This window comes from Pseudopipra pipra, chromosome 6 (assembly GCF_036250125.1).
Source record: "Pseudopipra pipra isolate bDixPip1 chromosome 6, bDixPip1.hap1, whole genome shotgun sequence".
Taxonomy (NCBI): Eukaryota; Metazoa; Chordata; class Aves; order Passeriformes; family Pipridae; genus Pseudopipra; species Pseudopipra pipra.
Genome location: NC_087554.1, coordinates 18,783,134 through 18,806,332, shown reverse-complemented (window position 1 = coordinate 18,806,332; position 23,199 = coordinate 18,783,134). Strand labels below are relative to the sequence as shown.

Genomic DNA, 23,199 nt, shown 5'->3' with positions numbered 1-23,199 from the left:
AGGAAGGGTTGGGAGGAGGGGCCGGGCGATCCCGCCCCAGCCGGGGCTGCGGAGGGGCGGTGGCCGTGCCGGGGGCGGGCCCGACGGCCGGGCCGCCGCATATAAGCTTGGCCTCCGCCGCGGGTAAGCCAGCGGCAAATCTTGCCGTGTTCCAGCCCCTCTAGCCCGGCAGCAGCGCCTCCTGCATCTCCTGCCTGTCCCAAGGCGGTGCGAGAAGAGACCCGCGACTTCCCCTCCCGCCGCGGCTGCCCCCGCTGCTCCCCGCACGGCCCCCCCGCCTCCCGCGGGGCGCGGAGGCCATGTTCCCGCCGGACTCCACCTGGAATATCTCCTTCGCCGGCTGCGGCTTCCTAGGGGTGTACCACATCGGGGTGGCCAGCTGCCTGCAGGAACATGCCCCCTTCCTCGTCGCCAACGCCAAGAAGGTGTACGGCGCCTCGGCCGGGGCGCTCACCGCCACCGCCCTCGTCAGCGGCGCCTGCCTCGGTAAGCGCGGGGCGAGCCCGGCGCTCCTTCGCCTCTTCTTTCGCTGTTGCTAATTTCTTAATTACTGAGTGGCGAGGGGTGCGTGTGTGTGCGTGGAAATAGCTCTGCGCCCTCCTGCTCCCGAAATGCGAGCGGCGCTTTGTTTTTAAGACCTTTTACCCCTAGCACACACATCCCCCCCCCGCACTCTTCCCCCGGTCCCTGACGGGTGGCTGAGGTCAAGGAGGCCCCGACAGTAGAAAGTCGGCGCAGGGCTCCCGGTTCTGACACACACACAAACACACCCCCACCCCTCATGTAATGTGAGCTTGTTGGGCTCGCTTCGTGGGTTTGGCTTGCTTGGGTGTAGGTCTGGTGGGGTTCTTGGTGAGAAGAGGAGCCTCTTGCCATGTGGGCACCAGCTCTTGGTGGCCGCAAACGGGAGGCAAAGCATCTGGAGGTGGAGACACCGAGCACCTGTGTACAGGTGAGAGTCGGAGACCATCTCTGAGTAGGGCATCTTTTAATCTGCATGTTTATTTCTGGAAGAGGGTTATTCCTTAGGGTGCTGGGCACCGAGGAATTCTCTTGCCCTCTGCAAGAGCTAGGTCTCCAGTTCAGATAGATGTTATCTCTCTTTTCAAGTCACAGAATAAACCTTAAAAAGTTATCTCTTAAGCAGACACACAGTGTAGAGTGTCCCTGTGTCTGGGGAACAGCTGAAGAAAATGGTCTGTGGTGCCTCCTGGCTTTTTGTTGTTTTGCATGTGGGGGGAAGTCAACAAACACGTGATAGAGTCTGTACTTGGAAGCTTTTATGTTGAGAATACAAATGCAGAAAAGTATCTTAAGCTTGAATGGGAAATGTGGTGTCAGAGAATCAGGTATACCTATATAGTCTCAGAATTCTGAGTCTCTCCTAGAGCCGAGGGAAGCCAGAGCTGTCTACTGCTTGAAGTCCTCTCACTTTGATGGCAGGTGTTTTTCCACAGCACTTTCTTTTCTTTGGAGACAGGTAGAGTTTTGAGATGTAGCCTTCATGCAGCACAAGTTAGCTTTTTCTGTGCAGTTATGTTTAAAATTTTCTTTCCTGACTACTTTCTTTACAGACATGCCCAATGAAGCACAACTGTAACTTCTGGAGCCTGATGGGAAGCTTTTAACAGCTGTTCAGACCCCCGTCTGAGGTCTCAAAAGCTATAATAATGCCATGGTGACAGCTTTTATCGTGGACAAGGGAAAAGGCCTCCCCTAATCCCTTCATGAGTAGGGATCTGTTTACAGATAGCTGCCAGGGGTTTGGTTGCTTTAATTACTGTTGCTTCTATTGAAGAGGTGACTGCCCAATTAGTTCCCTAAGGGGGTGGTCCCCGTGCCACTGGAAGGTGTGGCACAAGTGTGAGACAGGCTGATGGTAGTTCCCAAATCCTTTGCCTTGCTCAAGTGCTGAGCCTGTTATCATGTCTACCTTGCCCTTGCTATTTATATGTCCAGAACATCCACAGAGTGCCAGGGATTGCCCTAAGGTACCTCGGGGAGGCCCCCAGCCTGGTAGAGAGCTTTCTGTGAATTGGAATAGATTTTCTCACTCCCTATGAGGTACTGTGGGTGGCCCCTCAGTTAGGGGCCACCTTCTAGGAGGCAGCACTCACCTACCTTCTGAAGGAGGGCAAACTGTGATGTTTAAAGCTAGCCAGGGCTTGGATCTTGGGTGTTCAAGTTCAGTCTTCAGTCTGATGTCTCTAAAATAGTTTTCTTCTGACTCACCTACGTGACTGGCATAAACCTTGGGTGGAGAGCAGCTCTAAGGCCACAGAGTGGACTTCTGAAAGTAAAAGCAAATGGGGTGCGTGGCTGGCACATGGTATTCCTGCACTTTGTCCATATCATAAACCCTCTTGACAGTGCAGCTTCCAGGCAGAGGTCCAGAGGTTAGAATGAAATCATAGGGGGAAAAGGGGACAGGGCAGAAGGTACAGCTGAGCCTGTACTAGGAGAGCAGTTCAATCTAGTACAGGCTCTTGTAGGGTCCGAAGTATGTGTGTCTGTTATGTGGCTGTTTTCTGCTTGAGAGCGGGTGTTATAGCCCATGGGCTTTGAGTCTTATGGAAACTGCTACCCTGCACTGCCTGTTGCCCTGTCCATCAAACTGGAATGCTAAATAGTGTCTCTTGATGGATGATAAGCAGAAGGGAATTTTGCAGAAGCTTTGCTTATTTGGCTGTGTGTAGGTAAGGTTAGGGCCTTCATGCCTGTGTACCTGGCTGTGAACAGAATGAGACTCTACTGTGCAAAGACAAATACTTCCTGGGGAGGAGTGAAAAAACTCGTTCCTTTGGGTTTTTCTTTGGTTCCAATCTTTTTGAGAACCTGATCAGAGAGAAAAGAAATTTTCCTTGACTTCAGCGTGTAAGATCCCACTTACTGGTTTCTTTTCGAGTTTTTTCCTTCTGGCCTCTGCATCTGTTCAGCTTACCTCTGAACTCATTCTGCCTTCTCCCTGAATTAAGATCACGCTGTCATCATTTGTGTAGGGCAGGAAGGCTTTGCTATGGGCTAATGTTGAACTGAAAGCCCCGACTAAAGGATCTGCAGCCTTGGGAGCACACTGTGAGCTTCAAAGGCGCATTTGAGAATGCCAAATAAAGAACATTGGTTGGGCATGCATATTAGTTAGGCAGGGGAGTTTATATTTATATAAGAGGTATTTACGGTCTGATATGACCTCGCCTAGCTCTTGATAAGCACTTTACCATTAAGTTGTAGAGATCTTGGATTTGTTGTCCGGGGCTACAGCAGTGATATTGTCCTGCATCTGAAGTGCTCTCTCCAGCTTTGAGGTTCTTCTGTTTGCTGACATGAAAAAACATTGCTGTTTTTCCACTAGAATAATCCATGTGGCTATCAGGGTTTATTGAGCAAAGTCTCATGTGTTTACATGTTACTTGACTGTGCATACTGCAGTGTTGTAGCTTCATACTCCAGTGAATCACTTCTTGCCTCAAGGGTTTTCTGGAAAATGGCCTGCTGTCACACCTGTGTCTTCTCTTGGGGCTTTTGGAGTCTATCACACCAGGAAATGCACCTGTATGTGCCAGGCAAGTGAAAAGTTCTTTTGTGCTGGCTTTCCAGGCTCCTTATGCATGCCTCAAATCCTGCAGCTTTTCACAAACTAGGCCTGGAGCTCTGAGGACAGTTACCTGTCTATATAAATCCTTAAGTCACTGGCCTGGATGAGGAAAACTGGCTTATGTGACATGACAAGACTGTTCTTCTTCAGTCACAAGGAATGCTAAAATGCAACCACTGTTGGATTCTTAAAGCTTTAATACTGAGTAGAGAATATACTTTTGTTAAGAGTCTTGAATCATCTCCTATTGGTGAGCTGTATGGGATTTGTGTGCCTGCTTTGAGAGTGTAGCAACCTGGATGAATGATGGGATATGAAGCTGTAGTCACTGAAAAGCTGTCTTTGAGCTGATGCTAAGGTCCCAGCCTGTGCTTCTGACTCATAGTTAACCAACAGCATCTCAATTGTCTGTGTGGCATGTGAACGTTGTCCTACGCAGCTTTCTGTGGGTGAGTTGGAACTGCTGAATTGCTTCTATTTTGGGGGGAAGAGGTGGGTTCTGCTGTCAAAGGCAAAACTGGCTTTCAAACCCCCATGTGGAAGTTAGCTGTTCTCCTAAAGCGTGACAAAGTTGGCAGAAAATGATAAAGCAAGATAAAGCTTCCAGTATTAAGAATACAGAAGGGCCATAGATCTGCTAGGCTGAGTTATGTTGTTTGAGATGTTCTGTGGAGAGCTCTTCCTGGGTTGTTTACAGGGTTTAGTTATTTAATTATTTTTAACTGGTATCTTAGGGCCAGGGCTCTATCTCAGGCTTGACCTGAGATGAAGTAACAGTTATTTGACATTAAGATTTGCTTGTCAGCTGTCACCATGTGACCACCAGGAAATACCCCAAAGAACTGTAGAGACTTTTTCCATTGGGTAGAAGGAGGAAAAAAAAACCAACCAACCGAAAACAACAACAAAAACCCAACCAAAGCCTTTCACCTGTTGAAACTGAGATAATTAGCAACAGCAGCATCTTAAATGTTGTGCTTCTGCAGTTTGATTATGCGCACGCAAAGCCTTAAGGACTGGTCATGGAGATTTTTTGTGTGTGTTTGTGTAGTCTTAATACCAAATCCCAGATTGAGAGAGGGAAATAAACCAGCTTAAGAGTCTATGGAGTCCTCAGAGCAATGCCAGTTTATGCTGGTCAAAGCATGAATCATGATGCTTAATCCTAGGGGAAGTATATGTGATGCTGTCTTGTGTGACTGTGTGAAGAGAGTATGAATCTCCCCAGGGACACAAAGCACAGCTTCGTAGCATCTGGGGCATCTCTAAACTCCAGTCCCTCCCTTGAAAGGAGATGGTCACTTGTACCTCCTGCAGAGGCCCTACCTGGGGAAAAAGTTTTGAAGCTCAGTAGCTACAGCCCAGTCAATGGAAGGAGGAATATCCTTATGTATATACATGGAGATGTGAATGTAATTCATGGGGAACCTTCTGATGCTCCCTGGAAGTGGTAAAGTTGCTTTTTGTGGTGGAAAATAGAGGTGGGTGGGGAGATGTTTTGTGCGGATGTAGTTGGAAAAGTTCCCTGCCTTGGTGGAGGAGCTGCCGAACCTGGATCAGTGCCCTCAGCGGTCACAGGGCTGCAGGATCAGGTGTCCAGAGGAGTAAGCTGGCAGCTAGAGCACCCTGCAATACCCTCTGTTGGGAGGGAAGGAGCTTGTTCCTGCTGCCTGCCTGCTCTAATAAGGAAGTTCTTGTGAGGAAAGGTGGTCTTATGGACATCTGTTTGGATGAGTGCAAGGGAAGCCAAACCGCCACTTTTAGGGAAAATCATGGTCATAGCAATGCATGTGTTTATTCTTAGGGCACCCCACTGAGACAGCAGGTGTGCAGAGCAGCTTGGTGCCCAGCCTTGCTCTTCAGACACAAAAGCAGCTACGCAGTGTCAGTGGCAACAGCACAAGAAGTCTTTGCATGGTCATTCTTCTCACCCACTGGTTCAGAATGTGTCTTGAACTTGTAGCATGTCTAGGCTGTTCCACTTCTTTCTGCTTCTTATCTCCCCAAACTCTTCAAGGCAACTGCAAGGCCTCCTTAGAAAATAGAAGAAGCTGTTGGATGTTCTTCAGGATCCTATGTCCACCCTATGTTCTGAAGTTTAGTCCTGATAAATCAAGAAGCCTTCCTTGCTGTGTCATCCAGTTCCAAACCCTTGCTGCTGTGGTGGTTACAGGAGCTCTGCCTACATGTCCAGTAGCTGATGGTGTTTGTTTCCTGTCTGTGAGGGCCGTGCTACCCTCCAGTGCACTGAGTTTGGGATGATTGTACTCTGATGTCAGGCCTCTGCTCACTCTGGGTTTCTCTTTGTTCCACTCTGTGCCCTCCCTGAAGCACGGATGAAACGTTCATGGGCTTGGCTGGAGAGGATTTTCTCCTCTGCTGTGCTTCTGTTGTACTGTACTTGAAGGGGACCATGCAAGGACTGGAGAAATGGCAATTTGGTCAGCATTCCTTCTTTCTGAAGATGGGAATGAACAAGCCTTCTAATTCCAGGGCCTTTCCAAAGCCTTAGAAATCTCCTACTCTAAAGAGCAGTGTGAGTGGGTGACTCCTGTCTACCTTGCTCTTGACAATACAAACCCTGCTGGTGGCTGGATTCCAAACTGGTTACCACTTTTCTATTGAATTCTCTGCATTTCTACACTTCCGTTGCCCACGTCTAACACTTGTCCTCTTCCTTTCTGCCAAGTGTTCCTGGGACTTTCACCTCAAAGTCAGGATGTGCCTTCAAGTATGTGGGAGTCAGCAGAGCCTGTGTTTGCCTTGGGTTGTGTTCCTTGTCAAGCAAGTAGATTAAGAGCTGGTGAAAACGAGGGGTAGAAGAAATAATTCCATGTGGAAGGCCCTAAATAAGTCTGTGTCCTTGGGAATAGGCAGAATGTGTCCTTGAAGTGATAAGGTCTGGGGCAGTAGAAAATCCCTTCCAAGGTGCACATAGGAAGGAGGGGATTGGTGAGCCTGGGAGTGTAGAAAAGATGCTGGAGCTTGTTGTAGCTACAAAGGCCAGAGGAAGGGAGGAGAGAGTTTGGCACTTGGGATTCAATAGCTGCTTGTGACAGTCCTGATCCTGTCCCTGGGGTTACGCTGATCTGCAGTACAGTGTGTCTGGGAGAGCTTGCCTGGGAGTTGTGGCTTGGGGACCACTGCTGATATCTGTGGAAGAAAGGTAGCAAGAGTTTCCAGGTATTGTCATGGGGTCTTACTTTGGGGTCTGCCCAAAGCTGCTCCAATAAAATGAGATTACTTCTAGAGAAAAGTGTGCGTGCCCCTCTGCTTTGGGACAAAGCTTCCTTGCTGGAGCCTGCCCTGCTCATGGTAGGGCTAGTGGGGAAGAGATTGGGGTGTAAGGTGACACTGACCATGCCTGTGTGAGATGGCGGGGCAGAGCGGGCACAGCAGGCAGTGTGCTTGCAGGTGCACGGGGAGGTGCTTGGCATGGATTGGAGCAGTTGGCCGGCCGTGCAAACATGAGAGCTGGGCATGATGCAGGCTGAGAGCCAGTGGAGGACTTAGGGGCTGTTCTTTTCACTCTGCGTTGGGGTTTTAGCAGCCACGCAAGTGTACGGATAAAGGACAGGGAGAATGACAGGCTGCTCTCTGTGTGGCAGAGGTAACCATGCCTGGTATCTCTGGACACGAAACAATTGCCACCTGGAAGCACACAGGAAAGCATTCAGTGGGGATTAGGCTGAAAGCCACCAAAAGCTGTGTGTGGGCCTTGCTTTCATGTTGGTGAGCCAGCTGAGGGCAATGGCTGGTGTGTGATAAAGCTGAAGGGCTGCTGGAGTGGCAGCTCTTTCTTTAAAGTGGAAATAGAAATGATGACTGCTTACTTTACCTCTTGTCTTTGTGGATCTGTGGTGCCTGGCAAAGGTACTCTCAGGCCCTGATCTCTTTCCAAAACATCTTTCCTCTAGTGAAGTGGAAAAAGTGCAATTTTCTCTAGAGGGGTGTGTGTGTGTGGTACTATCCTGCAAACTGACCCTGAGAAGCGAATATGGAATGTGTGTGTAACATTGTGCACATGGGTGAGGCTTGATCTTTCTGCACTGGTTCCTGTTCAGAATAACAGTGACTAGAGCATTTGTGTTAGTCGTTTTCACTCAGGCGAATAAAGTTGAGAGTTGGATGTGGTTCCACTTTTGTCTCTGTGCAAGCCAGAGGAGAAATGTAATTTCTCATCATTACAACATGTTTTTTGGTCTGTTTCTTCCCTCCACTAACTTTCTCTGGATGAGTACTTGCTTTTAAAAAAATTACCTCAAACTCAGCACTGCTGTGGTTGAAAGTGAGCAGCAAGGATCTGAGCTGCACTTTCTCTTACTCTTTTCTTGTCATGCCAAGCAATTTGAGTTGCACTATAGCACTGATGGGATTGATGGATGGATGAGGGCGGAACACAGCTTTCAGTACAGCTTGCCTGGAGTCCTGAGCAACTTTTCCTTTTCATGCACTGTTATGCCATTTAATTTCTCTCTAATGGTATGAACAGAAATGCAGTGTTAAGCCTCGTATTAGGGAATTACAGTAGAGGAAGATTAGGCTGGTGGGGGATTGCTGTTGTGGTTGTGACAGATGATCCTGGCTATGTGCCTGAACTGAGTTGCCTCCTGGCCTTCCTACTGATTGTTTCTCAGTAGCAGCTGCTCTCTTTTCTGATTTGTGTTGCAAAAACAAGTGCTCCTGTCCTGACCACAGAAACAAAGCAAGTCTCAGCTTGCAGAACAGCAGTCGCCTGGTGAGGCTTTGGTGTGCCAACACAACAACAAGTTCAGTGCAAAGGTTTAGCTGGAGACATAATCAAGCCTGGCAGCTCTTGAGCCTGCTCTCCCAAAGCCTGTTTGCTTCTGCACAAAGCAGAAGTGAGGTGTGAATGGTGCAGCTGCACTTTGGCTGGCATGGGGGTCCTACCCTGTAGGTACTGGTGGATGGATAGGCAGGAGACAGTCACTATGGGCTGCCTGGTGAGCTGCTCAGTGCAAGAGGTAAAAACCCTGGCAGCTTAAAAGCAGATCTTCTCCTTATGCACCCCATATCCAGCATGTGGCAATAGTTCTGATTCATCTGTTAAGTGGGATCTAGAGCACACAAAATAACAATCTCTTGACTCAAAGGGGGAAAATGTCTCCTTTTGGTTTGGCTTTATTTAACAGATGAAGTGACTGACAGCTTTTTTCTTTTTTCCCAAATTTTAGTTGAAATAGAAAAATGTGTTGGGAACAAACACATTAGTAAGAGGGAGGCTGCTGGTTCTGAATTAGTTGCAGGTGATCTGGGTTTACTTAGCCCTCTTGCTGCAGACTGTGTCTTGGACTAAACACAGTTTGTGTTTAGACTTTGCAATGCTGAGCAGTAAGAATCTGAGCCAGAAAGTGGTGTGGGCTGAGCCCTTCCTTCAGCATCCGCCTCTGGCTGCGAGAGCTGGCCCTACTTGAAAAGCTGTCTCTTCCTCTCGGTTCTGGTTTGCACCAGCCCCGCCCCTAAGGTCGGAATAGGCATTGCTTACCATAGTCTGATAGGGATCCCTAGGAGTTACTCCAATAGGGTATGTGTCAGTGCCCCTCACTCCTGAGCAAAGGGGAGAAAGGCCATTATGTACAGCTGGTGGCCAGGCTTTCTAAGAAATCTCCTTTGCAAAAATCATTTGTTTGTACTCTGAAGTCAAATCCCTGTACACAACCCCTGATGAGAAGGGTTACCTGCCACAGGGAACAGCTGGTCAAACAGTAGGGCTGCCTGAAGACTGTGTGGGTGGGGCTGTGGGGGGAGTTGTGTTTGCCTCCTACGTATCACCAAAAGTAAAAATAAAAGCTTCCTTCCTGTATCTCTTATCTGGAGCCAAGTGGACTGAACTGTTTCTTATCTGATGGCAAAATAGTTGGAGAGAAGGATTAAGTGAAAATCTTTAAATAAATACAAATTAAATTAATATACCTCAGAACAACAAAAATTAGGGAAGTCCCAGAAGAACAACTTGTTCTGGTACATGGTGTGTCTGAATATTACTGCCTTACAGGAAGACGAATGCAGATGTGGAAACAATTGGTGCCCTTAAGGGCTTCACTGCCAGCTGCCACCCCCAGCCTCAAATGTTTAAAAATGAGTGGTTTGTCTTTGTGTTAATTAGTGGCAGTTTTACAACTTCTGGCGAGTTCCACTCCCAATGCTTTTAGGCATTTGTCCAAGGTTTCAGACTGAAATTAAAGAGCTGTCTGCAGTGGTGGGGTACACCTGTCACCTGAGTATGTCTTATAAGGGCGAATTGTAAGACATTGCTCTTTACTTCCTGCTGGCATGGATTTGTCTTTGGACCCTCCTTTGACATCCATTCAGCTTCTCTGATGGACCCTCGCAGAACCTCTTGGGTTAGGTTCCCATTCAGGACAAGTTGGCCTTTGTTCAGCTCAGCTGAAATGCTGTCTGGTTCTTGCTCTCTTGGGACAATGAGTGGAAACAGGGTTGCTTCAGTGTGCATGTGGGAAGAGGAACAGAAGTCGACCCAGGCATGGGATCTTTCACAAACTGAGGTCACTGCCCACAAGAATTGGGGTTGTCCTTGGGTCACTGGGCACATTGCTGTGCACTGCTCCTTGGGGTGAACAAACAGGCCCTTTCTGATTATCTGAGCTACCTGTGAGGAAACATCCAGTAAAGTTGTCTGTTAATCATTTTCCAGATGTCAACTTGCAAACTTTTTTTTGGTGCCTCTTGTTTACAGCTTTGCATTTTTTGGGCTGGTGACAGGCCTGTGTTATCATTAAGACTGTATCATCTCCTGGGAGAGGCCAGGCAGGAAAGCAGGTGTATTGCTTACTTTTGGTACTCAGAGAAGAGGCAAATGCAGGAGCTGTGCATGCTGAGTTGGAGCAGCTTGAGGATTTGTGCCCAGGAAGAATGTGGGACATCTCTCCTGAAACCTGTGCTCACCATTAGAGACTGAGTTTTAGCTCTTTCAGGGATGAGGTACAGGAACAGCTGAAATAGCAAGGGACATGCAACCAAGATGCATTAACCTTGGGGAAGATCATGCTAGTAAATTCCTACTGACTCATCCTAGTTCTAAATTCAGGTCTGGACTGGGATCTACCAATGGGAAATACAAGAACTCCCATGATGCTCAGTAGCCCTCTGAGTTGAAAGCTGTGCGAAGGTTGTAGCGGGGACTCTTACAGGGAGCATCTGTGCTGAGTATCACACAAACATCACTGGAACAGACAGCTGAGCAGAACTTAAACAGCTCTGGAATGAGGTTCCTGGTTACAGTACACAGGAGCTGACTCCTGTCCTGAAAATCTTACAGTAAAAATAGCTCATAGATCCATAGATCATGTGATCCCAAACTAACAAGGCTGTCAGGGTGCTGGGGGAATACCAAAACCACCTGTGCTTCCTTCTGCTGGTTGGCTTCTTTTCAAAGCTCTTGGTGTGTCTGGCCAGTCTGGAGCCTTACCTGGGTAATGGGACTGAGGAGGGTGCGTCCTGTGTTCCTGATGTGTCGGAAGGAGTCCATTTGAATTCTTGTTGGTGTTGAATGAGAAGCAGGTTTAGTGAGGATCTGCACAGTTTCCTGCCTGCCCCGGCAGTCCAGACAAGTTATTGCATCTGCAGTCTGGGGTGTGACCTCTCTGTCCGAGCCTCCTGCCAGCAGGGATGGGAGATGCTGTCCCTGCATCCATCAACTGTGTGCCATCCTCTGCTCTCCATCCCCATTGGAGAGCCTTTCCTTTAAGTTTGCATCCTGTTTACTGCTGCAGTAGCCAGGGAATGTCCCTGGTGCAGAGGGTGATCTTTGTGCTGACATGGAGCTCTCCCAGAGGGAATTGCAGTGTCATGGTTGAGCTGCTGGATAGAATATCCAGAGTGCCCCTCTCCCTCTTCAGCCTGTTTTTTCTGCTCCTATTTTTGTCAATGTCAGGCTTTTTTTTTTTCCACTTGAAATACTTTGTGGGTCGTTTGTCATTTTGATGGCTGGCAAGTGGATGTCAATGTGATCTAATGTCAACAGCAGACCATCATGATGCCCTTAGTGCAAAAGCCCTGCTGCTGAAGATGTGGGTCTGAAGAGGCCCTTCTTCCCCACTTGTCCCCTCTCCTGCCGTGTGGTGTTTAAGCTTTGCAATGGTCCTCATCCTTGCACACTGCACAGGCTTGAAGGAGCCTTTCTGTTTTATCCCAGAGCTTTTAGGTGCAGTTAAGGGTCTTTCCCACTGCCTGGCAAGCATCAGTTTTAGGTGATTGATCTTCAGATCTTCTGTTCTAGAGGCAAAGTAACAGTTCTTTAAGGGAACAATCTTGCTCTGTCAACAAGCTAACGTGAAGCTGGCTTGACATAGCTTAAAAATGAAATGTGAACTAGCAGCTGCCTTCAGACTTTTCCCATGGGTGAGAGTATCTTGCCCCTTGTAGCCACTGCAGATCACCAGCAGAGAGGGAGCTGCTGGCTTCCCTTGCCTGGCAAGGGATGTGTTGGGGTGTTTCAGGACACAACTGTGTGATGTTCCTTTGCGTCATCACAACTGAAATTCAGATAAGGACAACAGCCCTGCAATACTTGGGTTCACATATAGAGACACCCACTGGGGCAGTGACGGGGGCAAGGACAAAAAGGGATATGTTTTTTTCTAATGAAAATGGAATATTACACATATCTAAATTTTTGAGGAATATTGCCTTAGTAAATCTATATAGGGACAAGTGTTGAATTAATGGGTTGGTGTGAAAAGAATGAAGTATTTTCTCAGCAAGCACTGCCAACTATTAGGGATTGCTTCTGCCCCTCGGTAGATACCTCAATAAGGAAATATAAATTTAGTTTTTTCCCTGTGTCCTGAATCAGCAGATCCATCAAAAACCATGGGAAACTTTTCTGTGGACTGGATTGGCACTGAACTAGTCCTAGCAATAATTGGCAGTTTGTGGCTGACCCCTGTAGGAATTGTTTCTCTTGACCACCTCTCATTCAGCTGTTCCTTCCAGGAGGCTGCGAGCAGAATTTGAGCTGGTTTTCCTGAAATAGTACTTCTGGTAGTAACAGGATCAAAACACTGTCACCTCTTCTCTCTCCTCCCAAATGTATTTCCAAGAGGGCTTGTCATCTGTCATGGATCTTGGCTATGTAAACTTGTCTTCTTTGGCCGAACCCTCAGCTATCCTTATTTCCAGGAAAGCTGGTGGTGCCACAGGTTACCCTGTGCCAGTCTCTTCCCACAGAACCATTCCACACTCAGCTTGGGTTCAAGTGAGCCAGCAAATGCAACAGAATGACAGATGTCCTTAAACAGAAATACCTCAAAGCTCCTGTGGGTAGGCAGGTATGCACATGTGTATAAAGGAACCCAAAACAACAAGCACCCAGAAAGTATTCAAAGAATGAAATTGCTAATTAGCAGTAATTCTTACTTTGTTCTCTTGGGTGTGAAATGATGATAGAGTAGGCAGCTGCAACTGAAGCCTGCCCTCAAATGCTGAGACAGTCTGTTTCCTGGCATAGTTGGGACTTTGCTCTTTTGTTTTTCTTAAATAAAAACTTCCAGCTCACATTTTTGCTCAAACAGTCATAAGCTCAATTTAATTGCAGTTGTTTTCAGTATTGCTTTCAAGTCTTTCTGCACATTGAGATGCCAAGCCTGAAAGGATCCTTCTCTAAGCACCATCCCTTGAGTGACACCCCCCCTTATGCTCCCCCCAGCATGGTCTCTGCACATAGGGTGTCTCCCCTCAGCTGCATGCTCAACACCCACCCTCACACCAAGTTTTTCAGCTAAGCCAGCAATTCCCTGCAATGTACTCAGTGCAGAGGAGTTTCCTGGGGTCATGTGGCCAAGGTGCTGGGCTGGGATTTGTTCAGGTTTTGGCTCTTTTGCAGTTTCTTTGTGTGTCTTTCCTCCCCTTGTCTGATGTGAAAGGTGTCTAAAGGGAGCATTATGAGTGCTAATGTCATGGTGCTTATAAAGTGTGATTTCCGTGAGGCTGACTTCCTTCATGTTGGGAAGGATGTTGAACCATGTGGCTACTAACTGGAACAGGCTGGGCTCAATGGCTTACTGCTAATTGAGTAAGTAAGAACAGAATTAGACTGCTAAACATTGCTCTAGGACTGAAGACTGGGATTATAGTGCTAAATATTGCTTCAGAGGAGGGAACTTTGGCTTTTCTGCTAAGTTGCTACCTCACAGTGCCTAAAAATCCTGACCTCAGAGTCTCTGGTCGTGGTCAAAGGTCCAGTTCTCTGCGTGCTTTAGCTACTGGTGTTGATGGGTTTCCTAAGCACAGAATCACATTCCCAGGCTGCATTGATGGAAAACATGCTGCTGGCACACGTGTATTGCAAAAGAGTGGGATGTGTCAACATAGCATTGAGGGTGTTGCTCTTATCTTGTTGTATTTATTAACCTGGGTCTAACTTGAGTTCTTTCATTCTGCTGCCTCCCTTCTGCAATTGAAAGACTGGATGGGAGAGCAAAATGGAGGGACTTCCAGTTGGCTTGAACTGATAGTCTTTCATCTTTCTCCAGGAACTGACCTTCAGTTTGATTGGAGAGAAATCTTCATTTGTGAAAGCATCTCTCGTTTCTCCTGGTTTTTTTAAATTATTCTCACATGTATATTTCTGACACTGCTTCGAGTGCAGCAATTAGCTGGTACTTAGAGGAACTGTTGTATCTCACCATGACTAGGAGATGTGTTTGGAAGCAGCAGTTAGTGTGTGCAAAGGGCAACATGCTGGATGTTGAGGGTTTGGCTTAGGTTGATATTTTTGTTTCCTCCCATCCCTTCTTTCCCACTGGAGAGTTCTGCACTTGCCAGATCAGGCTCCTAGTGACCGTGAGATAATGGGCTTAGCAGATGCCTTCCCTTTTGTGCTGTGTTTGTCACTGTGTGAAAGGGTAAAGCAAGTGTTGCTTTCATGAGTCCTGCTTCCCATCGGGGCCTATTTTAGTGCTGTGGAATTGGACACAGTAAGTCACAGAGTCCCTAAAATCCTTAATGGAGCTTTAGTCCATCTTACCTGAAATGTGGCATTTCACAGCAGAATTGGGATCACTTAGCTGGAAAGCACCAACGTTCCTGTTTACTGGCACTTTTGCTTAGCTTTGACTTTTTTTCTCCCCATCAAGAGAAAGATGGTTTCTAGAAAGGTTTTAGTGGATTTAGCCATAAGCTCAAAGCTATTAAAGTATCTGCCTTGTTTCCTTTCTTAGTCTGTTTTCACCAGCCCTGCACTGGCCAGTGAAACAGGATCTAAGAAGAGGTATGAGGCCTTCACCAGATGCATGTCATCTTCCCTGACTTTGTAAGACATACATGAGAGAAGGGTAGCTCTTTGTGATGGGGGAGCGTAAGGGCCAAGACAGCAAACTTCCATGACTTCTGTAATACCACCTGTAACAGCCTTTTGGTTTGAGTTGTATATCAGCCAGTGGGGAGACACCTCTGAGTAAAGCTGGGAATGAGGCTTTTCCATGCTTAGTTTTGTAAAGGAGAAGACTGGTTTTGCTAGGATTTCATGGTGCATTTGTCTTCCTCTTGTTGCAGGTGAGGCTGGTGCCAGCATTATTCGGGTGTCAAAAGAAGCCCGGAAGAGGTTCTTGGGCCCACTCCATCCCTCTTTCAACTTGGTGAAGACCATTCGGATCTGTCTGTCCAAGACCGTGCCAGAGAATGGGCATGAGGTTGCAGCAGGACGTTTGGGTATTTCCCTGACACGGGTCTCTGATGGAGAAAATGTGATACTTTCAGACTTCAATTCCAAGGAGGAACTGATCCAGGTGAATGAAAACTTACTGCAGAGGGCTAGGCAGAAATGCCTTGATCTTCAAATGTCCTTAGTACTGGAGTATAATTGTCAGCACATGGCAGTGTGATGTTCTGGGAAGAGTAATAGTTTCAGTAGGCTCTGTGATTCTTAAATTCTGGATCTCTTTCTCCCTCAGGCCTGTGTCTGCAGCACCTTTATCCCCGTCTACTGTGGGCTGATACCTCCAACTTTGCGTGGAGTGGTAAGTAAGACTTAGGGTGGTCCTTCATTAAATCACATAATAATGAATAAGAAGGCAGAAATGCTGATACTCAGTTTTGGCAATCTTATTGCTTGTGTGCTGGCAGCATTTAGCCTGAAGAGACATGAGAACTTCCCAAATAAATAGCTTACAACAGTGGAAGTTTCTTTCTACTGCTGCCCACAGTTGGCTATAAACGGATTTAACATGACAGTAATATATAGCAGTGTGGGTGAGGGCTGGCTGGCTTAGCAGATGGTTCTCATGGCTGCATGGTACAGTGCTCTCCATCACTGAGGCTCCAACCATCTGCATGTGGAAAGAACTTGGGTCTCGGATAGAAGTCACGAGCTTAGTCCCTCTGACATGTGCCTGACACTTTCTGTGGGATTTTAACTAGTGGTATGGATACCAGCCCTCTTTTCCATGGAGTTCTTCCTGTCCTTTCCCTGACAATAATGTTCTGCTGCCTGCCAGAGCTTTCTCTAAGTCCTGTCCAATGCTGTCCAAGAGCAACTTCTCCCGCTGTGTTTGCATGTTAGAAATGAAGGCATTTGAAAGCTGTGCAGAGCTGGAGCATTTCTGAATATTGCAGAAAGGGCTTTAAGGGCCTCGGCTGAGCTTGCACTCCTCTGTGCTACATAGGTTAATGTACAGGTTAAAAGGCAGGGGTTTTGTGAAGTAAATAGTCAAAAGGAGAGGGAGAATGGCTGTTAAAGTATGTGTGCCCTGGTTTCTCAAAAGTGGCCTGACCAAAATGCCTCTGTCAGAGCACAGCATCAAATCTGCTTCCACTGCTACCTGTGTCCTAAGAGCGAGGTCTGTTTTGCTCCTGCATAATACACAACTTGGCTGGTTTTGTCTTGTGTAAACATGCTGGGCAGGGAAATGACCTGGAAGAGATGTCCAATGTCCAGCCCTTCAGAGGTGACAGAATCAGTAATGGTTTGGTATTTGCTCAGCAGCTGCAGGCAGGGCTTTTTCTCCATAGCTGGTGGGAGCATAGCAGTGGCTTTTGCCTTACACCTCTTTGAGGCTAATTGAGGTCAGTGTGGATCAGGCAAAAATCTCAACATTCCAAAACTCTGTACAGCATTGGGATTTCTGGAATGTGCAGCTGCCCTGGCACATGGAGGGATGACTTCTCATGGGGAAAGGTGGGGAGGGAATATGAGATGAAGAAATTAATTCCTACCTCTTCCCCAGAAAAGCATGGCTCTGAAGGGGGTTGCTGACAAGGGAAAAGGTTAAATTGGGTTGGGTATGAGCTTGGGAAATGGTTTTGAAACAGGACTGCATGGTTCCTAGCTTGCCTGTAGTGACTGTATTTGCCACGAGATAAACTGACAGGTCTGGCATAAGGACCAGTTTTCAAGGTGACAGGATTGTGTGCAAGGTACAAAATCTATGTTCTGCCTTCCTCCTAATTTTTTTCTAGTGTTCACTTCTCTGAGGTCTGGTAGCCCCATGGAGTGGATGATGGAGATGGGTGGGGGAGGAAAAAAAATTCTTAAATACTGAGGAGTGGAAGGGTCAGTAACTGACCTGCCAACACATGCTGTAGCTGTGAACTGTCTGCAGCACGAGTGAGAACCACTACCAAGGGTCACAAAGCTGATTGTCAGATCATGTGAGTGAGGGGGCCCTGTGCATGGGAGGACACAGTAAGGGAATGGAAGTGGGCACCCCAGACCACAAGCCATCCCCTAAAGCTGCTGCTCATGCCTGCAAGCAATTGGTGGTTCCAGCCTGTGGCTCTGAGCTGTTTGGGGTTTTGTGGGAGACTGGAGAGTGGTTAGGCTTGGGTTGCTGGAGGTTCAGGCAAATCCAGAGAAGTGGTAGCTGAGCTTTACTAAGGAATGGTAATCAGCATTGCTTGGGAAGTGGTGGACCAAAGAGTAGGGTGTGCATGTGTACTCCTGAATTTCTGTGGAGTGAGAAGGCTTTGCCTGTCAGCCTTATTGTAGTTGAGCCTTTTTTCTAATGGCATCCGTGCACTCATGCTGCCACCCTCAGGGAAACATGTCTTTCTGCATCCTTAGTGCAAAACTAGTGTTGCCCAAGTGGCCAAAACACTTAACCTCCTTTTTCTTTAAAGAAAGTGGAATGCTGCCTGCTTTGCTCTGTCCTCTTCCCACTCAGCCTGTCATGATCTCATCCTTGCAGAGGGAGTCAGCCAGATGTCTCCAGCTCTAGCTGTGTCTAGTCTGACTTTCAGTGGAGCAGCTTTGGGGAAAGGATGACAATGACAGTTGGCTGTGGTTGCTTTTGGCTTAGGGAACACCGCTGGCCACTTTAGAAGGAGGAGAGGGTTCAACTGATTGTTGGCACCTCTGTTGTCTGGAAAGCATCCTGTAAGCAAGCTAAGTGTTACAGTTTCTGAGAGGGTGTACTCATCCTTCAGTTTAATCTAGCCTGTCCTTCCACATTCTTCACTGTCCAAATCCAGGTGGATTCCTATAGCCGAATTTGACTGCTTTCAGACTAGGAGCCTGCAAACTGCTCCTCAGGCTCAGATGAGCTGCTTGGAGAGTTCTCTGTCTTGTCTGCCATCCAGAGCAAGAGAGAACAAATTGCAAAGCACCCTCCAGGCAACACATCTGGTGTTTTCTTAGGCACTATGCAGCAGAAGGCTGGTGGTGGTAGGTCTGCCTGAGACAACAGGAAGCAGGATGCAGAATGGAGCACCTCCTCTCCCAGTCAGCATTTCCATGCTCTGCCTGGGTTTAGACATACCAGCTCAGCTCATCACCCATCAGAGAGCTGAAAGATGTTACAGCTCCAACCTATGGGACTGTGTAGCCCCTGTATAATGATTTGTGTTTGAACCTGTCCAAAGGGAAGGAATCCAGGCAGTAAATGGCAGGATCAACTCTGATACAAAACTGACAGGACTCTTCTGTAATTGAGGTTTGCAAGAGCTGGAGTTGTTGCTGTGCAAAGGTCTCAAACTTCCTGCTCTTTTGGCTTGACCAACATCCCTTTGCTTTTAGGTTTTGCATGTTGCTTACTCTGCCAAAGTCCTGTGATAGGGATTGACTTGCTCAGCTCCTTGTGCAATTATAGGTTCCAACGAATATTTTGAGAACATGCTACTGGGGTTGCCCTTTCTGCAAGGGTAACACAAATGTGCTTATGGTATATAAGTACAGAACATTCTCTGATAAGAGGGTTCCTGTTAAGAGCAAAACCCAAGTCCCATGTGCTCTGTTATCACACCACAGCAAGTTGATTCCCAGTGTGTATGCATGTGTTGGGATTGCTGCTTGATAAGCCTGCTACCAACAAATCAGTTGTTTTCACTCTTAGGTAACAAGCCTTCTGCCAGTGGGGACTTGTGTCTGAGCTTATGCACTTTAAACACAAGTGAAAAATGGCACAATGTCACAGTGTGACAGCTTAGATCAGTGCTAATTTGCACTGTAGGTGGTTGTTGGTGTGTATTATTATTTAATTGGACAGTAGTCAAACCCCATAGGAGATGTAAGTCAGCAGTCACACAAGTGAATATGCTTTTCTTATTGAATACTTACAACCAACACAGTCAACCATAGGAGGAAAAGCACATAGCAAAAGGAGATTATAGGCAACACAGTTATGCTGTCACTCATTTTGACTCCTCCAGTGCTGGTGGATGTACTCCATACTCTTCCCATGTTGTTGGCGCAAATAGGAAGAGGGACACAGTAAAAAAGCTGCTTGATCGGTTAGGAGAATGAAGATTGCTGCATTTGTCTTGATTTCAGAGATACGTTGATGGAGGGATTTCTGACAATTTGCCACAATATGAGCTGAAGAACACAATCACAGTGTCTCCATTCTCGGGAGAAAGTGATATCTGTCCACGGGACAGTTCCACCAACATGCATGAGCTGAGAGTCACCAATACAAGCATCCAGTTCAACCTTCGCAACCTCTACCGCCTCTCAAAGGCCTTGTTTCCTCCAGAGCCACAGGTGAGTTTCCTGGATACACTAGAAGTTGGGGAACAGGCTCTGCTTGCACTTTAGCAGAAGAACGTTCCAGACACTGTTAGTTTTGTATCTTCTGTTTATCTGGTTTTTAATTTTGACATTATCAACCCAGTGCCTTGGCAAACCTTGAGTATCTGCACAAGGTCATATAGATGGATTGATTTGCTTTTGCTACTAGAACATCTGGAATTTAGAGGGCAGCAGTTACTTGGGAAGTATACCCATGTTGCTCTCTTTAGAGTAGAGCTGGCAAGAAATCAGGCTCACTGTAGACAAAGATGTATCAGCCATCAGAACCAATGTGCACTCGAGGATGTTTTAAGGTCAGGATGGAGCTGCCAGCCTGAAGCCAGTGCCTGTCCCTTAAAAAGTGCAAGTGGAGCAGGTGGCACTGCAAACAGCTTTGTGTGCTTCTGAGGAAATGTTAATGCCAGAGAGCCCTGACATTTGGGCATAATAAGCATGCATTCATGTGCTGATTACTTGAGCAAGTTTGTTCCCACCCCCTCTCTAGTCTTAGATGGCCTTATCTGCAAACACAGTGGCCCTTCCTGGCATCTGCAGGTATTCTGGGCTTCTTGTCAGAGTGACTGGCTGAAGGCTGCCCACAGCTGCATCAGCTCTGAGTGGGGAAATGAGGTGGCTGCAACTCTTAAGCTCATACTTAGGTAGGATTCCAGGTGTCCCTTCCAATCTAAATTATCTTGTGATTCCCATATCCAGTGTATTCATGTTATACCTCCCAGTCCTGCTCAAAGCCTGGGAAGACCTGGCAAGAATGAGACTTGTTCTTGGGATAGCTCAGGAGTCAGGAGAATTCCTCTAAAGGCAGCATTGAGCTGGGTGTTTTCTCTGCTCAGCCAATTTCCAAATGACTTATTCTTCCCTTCCTCTGCCCACAGGTGCTGCGGGATATGTGCAAGCAGGGCTATCAGGATGCACTGCACTTCCTGAAGAAGAATGGTAAAGCACTGGGTGTTGTAGGGTGGGCTGACTTGCCTGTTCTGTGCCAGGCTTGGTGCCTTGGCTTTGAGGGTAGTCGATTGTGCATATGAAAGGCAGAAGTGCAGAACTGAACTGTGCCTCAGATACTGGGATATGGAATTTTCATTAATAAGGCTATTTTAGCTCTTCGGGAAGCAGAGGTGGAGTGGTCACCTTTGCATTTGCCAGCACAGTTGTTGGGCACCAACCAGTGCCATTTGGACCTCCTGCAAATACCCTGCTCCTTGCACATGCAGCTGGGCTATGTGTAATGCTGCCCTCAGCAGCCCCGACGAAGTGCTGCTGTGTCACTGCTGTCATGTGCCAGCCCTGGGCTCTTGCCTCCAGCTGCTGTAGCGGTAGGTGTGTGCTTGCTGCCACCTCGTGTCCATAGACAGTGGATCAGGCACTTTCTGCTCCCAGATTTGAACCGGAATAACTGGGATAACAACAGTCATACAGCTGTGTGTGTGGATTGTGCTGCCGGAGGGAAATCTTGCCTGCAAGATTGGTGGCTGGCAGATTTGAGCAACAAAACTCTGCCAAACAGCACTCTGCAGAATGTAAAGGGGAAATGTGAGAATTTCTGGTGGGGAAAGAGAGAATTATCTTATAACAGCAAGGTTTCTAGCTCCCTGTGGTAAGCATTACAGACGACAGAAGCTAAAGAGTCTGGGTAAGGCCTCAGCCTCAGGGGAATTAGGGTGAAGGGAGGACTAATACTCTAAAGGCCAAGCAAGGCAGGACAGCCAGTTTGAATCCTTCTTAAGGTATGACTTCTCTTTTCAGGTCTCCTTCATCGTCCAAGTCCTGCCGGTCCTCTTCTTGCCATAGAAGCTCCCCCAGGAGAGAAGAAAGAGGAAGAAACAGAAGCTGAGGACCAACTAGAGGAAAATACTGCCCTTGCTGTTGTTGAAGAGCACATCTTCGAACACTTGCCTCCCAGACTGAACCAAGGTATAATTCAAAGGATTCAGAGGATCACTGGAATGTGTAGTTATTGCTTATGGCTGGACTTGGCCATACCCAGGGACCGGACCAGCACCTGTTGATGGTTAGATAGAATTGGGGGTCTCTTAGATGAAGTTGTAGCTTGCCCTGTCAGGGCTGGATTGGGAGAGGTTGACTCCTTTGACAGTGTTCTGCATGGTAAGGAGAGGAGGGAATCCTGTTGCTTGCTGCTCTGGAGTGTGATAGAGCTAAAAGCTGTTGTTCTCAGCTGTGCTCAGGGAATCACTAACCTGAGCAATACTTCCTTAAGATAGGGAAGGTGGCGAGGGGAGACCTCAGGCTGGGTAACTTCTGGGGTATGACAAGGAAAGAGATAGACCTACTAGGGGGATTCAGCCATATTTTCTTCTGCCTTCAGCTCTTCTGGAGGCTTGTGCTGAAAGAAGAAGTTTCTTGACTGGCCTCACCAACATGCTGCCTGTACGCGTGGCCACGGCGATGATGGTGCCCTATATGCTGCCTCTGGAGTCTGCAGTTTCCTTCACTGTCAGGTAAACCTTCAGCTGGTCCCTCAGCAGGGCTCTTCCCAGTGCAGAAAAGTGTTTGATGTAGCTGGTGGAGCATGAATGGACAAAGAGTAGGATCCTCTCTAATTCTGGAGTGCCAGAGTTCCTGGGGAAGGAGTTCCCAACAATTACCAGACATAGGGGAAAAAAAAAACCCAAAAAAACAAACCACACAGAAAAACCAAGAACCCACAACTTTTCCTATCTTCCTGCATCATTTAGTTACAGCCAATACTTCCAGCGTGAAGGAAGATGGCTGTGTGCTGGAACTTGCCCTAGAAAATGGTGGTAAATTTTTGAATCTTGAGAGAAACTTCTGATCTGGGAGTGCAGGAATGAAATTAGGAACCACACAAGAGGTTGTTTCCCTTTGGAGTGAGGGGTAGAGTAGTCCCAACCATTTCCAGCTCTATTCATACATAGCTGGGAAGACAGATTTGTCAGGCTTGTTCTTAGTATGAAGTATCCTATGAAAAGTTGGACAAACTATCTCCTTACAGATAGAAAGGCTAGAGAAAAACATTTTCCAAATCTGAAATTGGATGAAAAATATAGAAAGTCCAGACAGAAAATGTAAAGAATAATCTTCTGGGCTATTCTCAACCTTCACAGCTTCTCCCCCTTAATTCTATGAATGGTAGTATAAATGCCTCAACACATTTGTCACTAAAAATAATTAAGCAGAGGCAAAACTGGCATTCTTTTCATCCTGTTCCTTTATGTGGTGCAGCTAACAGTTGTCTCTGGTCTCTTTACAGGCTGCTGGAATGGCTCCCAGATATTCCTGAGGATATTAGATGGATGAGAGAGCAGATTATTGAAATCTGCAACTACTTTGTGAAGAAAGCTAAGAAGAAACTGGGCAGCCATCTTTCAGCCAGGTATGGCTGCTTTCCTTCACAGCACTGTTATGGATGAGTCCTCCTTTCACCTTTGAATTCTAGATATTCAACTCCTTTGGAGCAGAGCAAGTAAGGCACAAATTGATCAGAAGGATTTACCACCCAACCTGAAATGTAAATCTGGTCCATGGCCTCTTGGCTTCTGATAGACTCAGCACAAGGTCTCCTTCCTTCTTCCCATTATAGGGCAGACCCTGTAATGAAGCTGTCACTTTAGCAATAGGGCAG

General features: G+C 47.2%; 1 protein-coding gene across 1 annotated transcript in view; it reads left to right on the top strand.

Annotated features, from left to right (window-relative positions):
• Positions 1 to 66: 66 nt before the first annotated feature.
• The window catches only part of PNPLA2 (patatin like phospholipase domain containing 2), a 29,074-nt gene continuing 5,941 nt past the window's right edge, over positions 67 to 23,199 (top strand). Inside the window, exons 1-8 of the mRNA XM_064657653.1 lie at positions 67 to 486; positions 15,131 to 15,363; positions 15,529 to 15,594; positions 19,341 to 19,550; positions 20,471 to 20,531; positions 21,342 to 21,509; positions 21,922 to 22,054; positions 22,828 to 22,950. Of these exons, the coding sequence (XP_064513723.1) occupies positions 300 to 486; positions 15,131 to 15,363; positions 15,529 to 15,594; positions 19,341 to 19,550; positions 20,471 to 20,531; positions 21,342 to 21,509; positions 21,922 to 22,054; positions 22,828 to 22,950 (1,181 nt within the window). The 5' untranslated portion in view covers positions 67 to 299. The remainder of the gene's footprint in view (positions 487 to 15,130; positions 15,364 to 15,528; positions 15,595 to 19,340; positions 19,551 to 20,470; positions 20,532 to 21,341; positions 21,510 to 21,921; positions 22,055 to 22,827; positions 22,951 to 23,199) is intronic.